The 8,823-nt window shown below is 41.9% G+C and overlaps 1 protein-coding gene across 1 annotated transcript; it reads left to right on the plus strand.

The window, feature by feature from the left end:
• Nucleotides 1-4,993: 4,993 nt before the first annotated feature.
• LOC311139071 (forkhead box protein J1-B-like) lies at nucleotides 4,994-8,648 on the plus strand (the record flags this gene model as incomplete). Its single annotated transcript, XM_084173939.1, has 2 exons — nucleotides 4,994-5,566; nucleotides 7,809-8,648. 2 exons carry the CDS (start codon nucleotides 4,994-4,996, stop codon nucleotides 8,646-8,648), a joined length of 1,413 nt encoding a protein of 470 aa, XP_084030065.1.
• Between the last annotated feature and the right edge of the window lie 175 nt (nucleotides 8,649-8,823).

Below are 8,823 nucleotides of genomic sequence, written 5' to 3' on the forward strand. Positions count from 1 at the left end.
TTGTTCAGCATTTACAATTATGTTAAATCCATATATTGATACATTTCATCTAAAAAAGTAAGTACATTTAAGAGTAGACTTGGTTGTTATATGGTCTGTGTTGTGTTTGTTTCCTTATTTTTTTCCCAGGAGGAATAAACTAAATGCTTCTTAACCATTTTACTTATGCAATATGTTGAGACATTAGGTTATCTTTTGCATGTGGGTTTTGTTGTAGACAGGCGTAAACCTCTCCAAACGGGGGGACCAGTATGAAAAAATGTATGCACTCACTAACTGTAAGTCGCTCTGGATAAGAGCGTCTGCTAAATGACTAAAATGTAATATCTAAAATGTAAACTGCTTTGGATTCATACTGTTCATGTCATGTGTCTTTGACTCTAACGATGTGCCATGTTAACTTTGATGATACACCTGTGCCTTGTTCCTGTTTCTCACTATTATTGACCTGGTATCCAGGATAACACCACATTTAGTGATTCATAACTCTTTCAATATCTGTCTGTCCCTGTGTGTACAGATGTAAGATCTTAATTTGATCAATATTTTGTTGCTGAGAATTTTCCTGCACGGTAGGAAAGGCAAACTTGTGTATTCGAGGTTTAAAAAGGCTACTCAAGTTTGTAATTTCCACTTTAAAATATCACTTGATTTGCCCTAATGAAAAATGTATCAACCCCTTCAAAAATGTCCATTCATTATAATAAACATAATTTAAATGTCCTGTTGCTGCAGGATTATTTTCATGCTGTAGCAAACTGGCTCAAATTAAGATCCTACATCTGTAGCCTATAGCCGCATGTGAATAACAATAAAATAAAAGTAATGTTGAACACAATGTCTCATGCTTGATTTCCATTGATCTGTGATGACCATTTGGGGTGAATTCGGAATAAGTGGGACACTTTTTGCATTTCCGTCTTCTATCACCTCTTTCGACATCTATCCAACATATTAGCCCAACACATGATACCTTCCTGAAATCCTCAAGATGTTTCCTAATCACACACAAAAAAATGTTGTTGATATCATATTCACAGGAGGCATGATACAGTCATTTGTGGACACTGTCAAAACCTTATCTTCAGTTCGCATTTGGTAGACTATGACACCATTATTGTAGTCCTAATTGTACCCCAATGACGATTCAATTTTGTGTGATTAGGAAACATCTGAGGATTTCAGAAATGTGTCGTGTTGGGCTAATATGTTGGATAGATGTCTGAAGAGGTTACAGAAGACGGAAATGCAAAAAGTGTCCCACCTTCTGAATTCACTCAAATAACAGTACTAATAACAGTAGTACAATAAATAATTAACAGGACATAGTACTACAAGAACCAGAGCCCTGTCTAACCTAAATATAAGGGGTCGCTTTCCTCCGTAAGAAAAGCCTACTCCATTCGTCCTACTTTAGCTAGCTATGGTTGGTAAAGCAGGACAACAACAAAAATGACAATTACAAAATTGAAAGATAATATTGGCAACTTTATGAATTTTGATGCACCAGTACATAGTATGCACATTTACATCACAATTTGGCACAATGCATTATGTATGACAGTTTTATAATCTTAACATCAAAACAGAAAAGCTATGTCACTGATTTTACCTTGAGCTTCCTGTTTGACGCTTTCTCTGCCCCTGAGAAATTCTCTGAGAATGCCAAGAGTGTGCAAAGCTGTCATCAAGGCAAAGGGTGGCTATTTGAAGAATCTCAAATATAAAATATATTTTGATTTGTTTAACACTTTTTTAGTTACAACATGATTCCATATCTGTTATTTTATAGTTTAGATGTCTTCACTATTATTCTACAATGTAAAAAATAATAAAAATAAAGAAAAACCCTTGAATGAGTAGGTGTGTCCAAACTTTTGACTGGTAGTGTATATATGAAACTCGTCAGTCTACAGGATGCTGACCTTCTAGGCAGAGTTGCAAAGAAAAAGCCATATCTCAGACTGGCCAAATAAATGGAAAAGATTAAGATGGGCAGTCTGAAATATGGCTATTTCTTTACAACTCTGCCTAGAAGGTCAGCATCCCGGAGTCGCCTCTTCACTGTTGACGTTGAGACTGGTGTTTTGCGGGTACTATTTAATGAAGCTGCGAGTTGAGGACCTGTGAGGCGCCTGTTTCTAGACGCTCTAATGTATTTGTCCTCTTGCTCAGTTGTGCACCGGGGCCTCCCACTCCTCTTTCTATTCTGGTTAGAGCCAGTTTGCGCTGTTCTGTGAAAGGAGTTGTACACAGCGTTGTACGAGATCTTCAGTTTCTTGGCAATTCTCGCATGGAATAGCCTTCATTTCTCAGAACAAGAATAGACTGACGAGTTTCAGAAGAAAGTTATTTGTTTCTGGACATTTTGAGCCTGTAATCAAACCCACAAATGCTGATGCTCCAGATACTTAACTAGTCTCAAGGCCAGTTTTATTGCTTCTTTAATCAGCACAACAGTGTTCAGCTGTGCTAACATAATTGCAAAAGGGTTTTCTAATGATCAATTAGCCTTTTAAAATGATAAACTTGGATTAGCAAACACAACGTGCCATTGGAACACAGGATTGATGGTTGCTGATAATGGGCCTCTGTATGCCTATGTAGATATTTCATAACAACTCAGCCGTTTCCAGCTACAATAGCCATTTATAACATTACAATGTCTACACTGTATTTCTGATCAATTTGATGTTACTTTAATGGACAAAATAATTGTTTTCTTTCGAAAACAAGGACATTTCTAAGTGACCCCAAACTTTTGAACGGTAGTGTATATACAAAAGTATGTGGACAGCCCTTCAAATTAGTGGATTCGGCTATTTCAGTCACACCGCTGCTGACAGGTGTATAATATCTAGCACACAGCCCTGCAATCTCTATAGAAAACATTGGCATTAGAATGGCCATACTGAAGAGCTCAGTGACTTTCAACGTGGCATGGTCATAGGATGCCATCTTTCCAACAAGTCAGTTCATCAAATTTCTGCCCTGCTAGAGCTGCCCTGGTCAACTGTAAGTGCTGTTATTGTGAAGTGGAAACATCTAGGAGCAACAATGGCTCAGCCACGAAGTGGTAGGCCACACAAGCTCACAGAAGGGGACCGCTGAGTGCTGAAGCGCGTAGCGTGTAAAAATAGTAATCGGTTGCAGCACTCACTACCGAGTTCCAAACTGCCTCTGGAAGCAACGTCAGCACAAGAACTGTTCAGCACAAGAACTGTTCGTAGGGAGCTTCATGAAAGGGTTTTTTCATGACCAAGCAGCTGCACACAAGCCTAAGATCACCATGTGCAATGCCAAGCATCGGCTGGAAAGGTGTAAAGCTCATTGGACTCTTGGGATGAATTGGAACGCTGACTGCGAGCCAGGCCTAATCGCCCAACATCAGTGCCCGACCTCACTAATGCTCTTGTCGCTGAATGGAAGCAAGTCCCGGCAGCAATGTTCCAACATCTAGTGGAAAGCATTCCCAGAAGAGTGGAGGCTGTTATAGCAGCAAATGGGGGACCATCTCCATATTAATGGCCATGATTTTGGAATGAGATGTTTGACCAGCAGGTGTTCACATACTTTTGGTCATATAGTGTATGTATTAAACTAAAACCATGTGGAGACTGTGTAGAAACGATAATGGACCTACAGTACATTCATACAGTTTCTTGACTGTGTCCAAATCGTTAATAATCACCGAAATGAAAGCTAGAGAGTCAGGGAGCATAGAACATTCAAAAAATGATGGATAGATGACTATCTTTAGTGCGCAAAATGAGTTTGACACCCTGAGTTAGAAAGTCAGAGTTTGTGAGCCTGTGTCCCAGACTCCCAGGGCCAGAGAGAGAGTGACTGTGATGGAGTTTTCTACAATTATCATATTAATTTGAATGAAATCATACTTTCCCTGTCAGCTGGGTAGACCTACTGATGAAAAAATGAGTACAGCAAACACGATTACCTAACATCGACAATAACCAGTAGATGTCACTAATACATAATGTCAAACCCAGAATTACCCAATTTCATCCCAGAGCCAGTATGTTCGCAATGTCTACACACAATATATTTTAACTATAACATGTATGTCTTCAACGTTTATAAAACGTCAATTCAAATATCGACCATGTGTAGGTACATTCACATCACAGTTGTAAACATTTAACTCCAAAGGTGGCTGTTTTACAATCATCTAAGGATGTATTAATTATCTGCAATTATTAAGGATACATTTTAAATATTATTTATCATTAACTGTCCAATAGCCTACAGAAGACCCTTGGTAACAAAACTGCACTTCAGTTTTTAAATCAAAACTCATCCTTCATACAATGCATGAATGCACAACGTATTCATGACAGTCAGAAGACAATTTTTAGCTGATGAATTAGGTAAAAAATATTACATAGAATATTCTGAATAATTACTTTCTGTTTGTTTTCACTGATTTAACACATGTTTCCTATATATGCACACATACAGTGAGTCGTAGAAACAGAGGTGAAACCTGGAAACCACGGAGCCAATCAGCGACCTGCAATTGGTTTATGGCTATTAAAACTCGTGGCGGTCTTTTCTGTGTTTCCCTCAGTATGTTCTGATCTTTCTCTCCGCCGTTATGGGATTATTATCACACACCGACAGGATCTGGGGTTTACATTTTTAGATAGCAGTTCCTCTCCAAGCCATCTGTACAGACATCGCAATAACTTGTAAGAGGTTGGGTACCATATGAGAACAGTGGACCGATCACTCAAGCTGCACTGCGGAGTACACCAAGACCAAGGTAATTGTACTGTTTTTGCTAATACTTCTTTTTGAATGAATGGCCACTGTTCTTTTATTTTTATGAGATTATAATGCAGTTTTTCATATTGTAAATTAAAAGTCAGCTGAGTGAGATCACACCAATATGGAAAGGATTCACAGGGAATGACAGCCAGCAAGAAATGTAATACAGTGATCTTTTGTGGGAATTTATTAACAGGGACACTTTACAATGCCAGTACTACCAAGTCAGGAGATTGCCACCAGATTCCAGGAGAACTGGATGAAGCTTCACCCAGAAGACCAAGACAATGTGAATGGTTCAGTGCACCTGGATGACAGTCTCACCAGCCTCCAATGGCTCCAGGACTTCACCATAGTCAGTGCGAGTCTAGAAAGCCTACCGGGCTCCACTTGCCAACCGTACCACCTGCCTCAGCCCAGCCACCTGCACCCTCAGGGCTCCGACTCCCCCTCCAGTCCACCTGCTGGGGACACTGCAGCCTCCAGCATGCCTCAGAGTGCAGGCAGCCCCATCACCTCCAGTGCCTCAGCCAAAAGGACTAGTTACTCCTCACTTCACCAGACAGTGACCAACAACCACCACCAGATCACTGTGCCAGCCAAGTCCCTGGAGGAGGTAGACTTCAAGACCAACCACGAGGTGAAGCCTCCCTATTCCTACGCCACACTGATCTGCATGGCCATGCAGGCTGGGAAGAAGAACAAGATCACACTGTCTGCTATCTATAACTGGATCACAGAGAACTTCTGCTACTACAGACATGCTGAGACCAGCTGGCAGGTTAGTGACTCAGTCTGTCTTCTACATTATTGATCAAACCTGAGAGAGGTACGCAACACAGGGGGAGAGAGATGTGTGGGCGATTGCATGGAACCAATCCCTCAGAGATACAGTATTTATTTTGATGTTGTATGGAAAATAAATTCTAGGCTTATCATGATTATATTTTTTAATCATTGATGTAATCATGGGTTATTTCTTGTTTGATTTTCTTTTGGAAATAAGTAGAACGTGCTCAACCAATGAGGACCACTTTGGAAACAAGCGTCTTAAAATACATTCAATTCAATTCAAAGAGGTGCAACGTAAAAATGTGTAGACATCATTGGACAGGAAAAGGCGCAACGCTTGCTCACCATTAAAAATGTGAAGTTTTATTAGACAAGTTTAAAAGATTGACGTTGTTTGATTTTCTTGGAATCTCTGTGATGGGGACTACAGTGGGGGTAAAAAGTATTTATTCAGCCACCAATTGTGCAAGTTCTCCCACTTAAAAAGATGAGAGAGGCCTGTAATTTTCATCATAGGTACACGTCAACTATGACAGACAAAATGAGAAAAAAAAATCCAGATAATCACATTGTAGGATGTTTAATGAATTTATTTGCAAATTATGGTGGAAAATAAGTATTTGGTCAATAACAAAAGTTTCTCAATACTTTGTTATATACCCTTTGTTGGCAATGACACAGGTCAAACGTTTTCTGTAAGTCTTCACAAGGTTTTCACACACTGTTGCTGGTATTTTGGCCCATTCCTCCTGCAGATCTCCTCTAGAGCAGTGATGTTTTGGGGCTGTCGCTGGGCAACACGGACTTTCAACTCCCTCCAAAGATTTTCTATGGGGTTGAGATCTGGAGACTGGCTAGGCCACTCCAGGACCTTGAAATGCTTCTTATGAAGCCACTCCTTCGTTGCCCGGGCGGTGTGTTTGGGATCATTGTCATGCTGAAAGACCCAGCCACGTTTCATCTTCAATGCCCTTGCTGATGGAAGGAGGTTTTCACTCAAAATCTCACGATACATGGCCCCATTCATTCTTTCCTTTACACGGATCAGTCGTCCTGGTCCCTTTGCAGAAAAACAGCCCCAAAGCATGATGTTTCCACCCCCATGCTTCACAGTAGGTATGGTGTTCTTTGGATGCAACTCAGCATTTTTGTCCTCCAAACACGACGAGTTGAGTTTTTACCAAAAAGTTCTATTTTGGTTTCATCTGACCATATGACATTCTCCCAATCCTCTTCTGAATCATCCAAATGCACTCTAGCAAACTTCAGACGGGCCTGGACATGTACTGGCTTAAGCAGGGGGACACGTCTGGCACTGCAGGATTTGAGTCCCTGGCGGCGTAGTGTGTTACTGATGGTAGGCTTTGTTACTTTGGTCCCAGCTCTCTGCAGGTCATTCACTAGGTCCCCCCGTGTGGTTCTGGGATTTTTGCTCACCGTTCTTGTGATCATTTTGACCCCACGGGGTGAGATCTTGCGTGGAGCCCCAGATCGAGGGAGATTATCAGTGGTCTTGTATGTCTTCCATTTCCTAATAATTGCTCCCACAGTTGATTTCTTCAAACCAAGCTGCTTACCTATTGCAGATTCAGTCTTCCCAGCCTGGTGCAGGTCTACAATTTTGTTTCTGGTGTCCTTTGACAGCTCTTTGGTCTTGGCCATAGTGGAGTTTGGAGTGTGACTGTTTGAGGTTGTGGACAGGTGTCTTTTATACTGATAACAAGTTCAAACAGGTGCCATTAATACAGGTAACGAGTGGAGGACAGAGGAGCCTCTTAAAGAAGAAGTTACAGGTCTGTGAGTGCCAGAAATCTTGCTTGTTTGTAGGTGACCAAATACTTATTTTCCACCATAATTTGCAAATAAATTCATAAAAAATCCTACAATGTGATTTTCTGGATTTTTTTCCTCAATTTGTCTGTCATAGTTGACGTGTACCTATGATGACAATTACAGGCCTCTCTCATCTTTTTAAGTGGGAGAACTTGCACAATTGGTGGCTGACTAAATACTTTTTTCCCCACTGTATATGATTCAGGAGTACACTGAACTTAACTTGTTATGACCTTGTCCTGACGATGCACATTTGACATGTTATAACCAATGATTTATATATACACATCATTAGTTATAACATTATGATGATCCAGCGACAAATGACAAAGAATCTTTAATAAGACTGCTGTCAGTTAGCTCATCTTTTCATGAACCCCATTCTATTCTCTCCTCAGAACTCTATCCGCCATAACCTGTCACTCAACAAGTGCTTCATGAAGGTTCCCAGGCAGAAGAATGAACCAGGAAAAGGGGGATTCTGGCAGATTGACCCTCAGTACGCGGACATGTTTGTCAATGGGGTCTTCAAGCGAAGGCGGATGCCCGCCACCCATTTCAACACCCAGACACACAGAAAAACCCAAGGATCATCCCGTAACCGAAAAACCCAGGAGTACCACCAGCATTGCCCCCAGGCCCACTACACAGTGTCCCACAGAGGGGCAGGTGCTGGGAACAGATGCAAACGTGGTGGCACAAAGTGGGAGATAGTCCATAAGTCACCACTGTTGACACCGGAACTCAGGGAACCAGAGACACTGAAGGGAGAACTAGACTGGGCCATGGTGTTTGACGACGTTCTGAATGGGAGCAGCAATAACTTTGAGGATCTAGACATGAACCTAGCTCTGAACTCCCTGGGCTGTAAGGTGGAGCTCTCCCAACAGGATCAAGGCCGGGGCCGGCACCTGGGGAAGTGGTGCAGCGGAGGGGCTGACTGGGACCACCAGCAGGCCTGCAGGTACATGGAGGTGAGCACCATGGGCTGCTACAGCATGGAGGAGATCCAGCAGCACCTCAACCTGACTGGGCTGCAGCAGCCGCTCCCTTTGACGGTCCACCCACAGCACTTTGAGGAGCTAACACTGTTCCCTGATGAGCAGCAGAGGCACCCCTGGGAGGAACTGAAAGAGGAGCTGCAGGCAGTGCCTATCACACTGGACCATAGTCTCAGTTTCTGTGAAGGCTTCTTCACTGAGATGCAGCCATGGGGGACAGCAGAGTCTTATGTGTGACACCCTCACCCAGCACCAGCCCCAATACTGAACAAGCACTCCAGCAGGCGGCCAGAGGACCTCTATAGACTATGATTTTGCTACATTAGCATTATGGATTCATTCAGAGAAAATACGTTAATTTATTTTTTATCTGAGTCACATTTACTGTGTTTTTTATGTGTATTTTCTATTT

The sequence above is a fragment of the Coregonus lavaretus genome (assembly GCF_964263955.1).
Source record: "Coregonus lavaretus genome assembly, chromosome: 2".
In the NCBI taxonomy this organism is placed as follows: Eukaryota; Metazoa; Chordata; class Actinopteri; order Salmoniformes; family Salmonidae; genus Coregonus; species Coregonus lavaretus.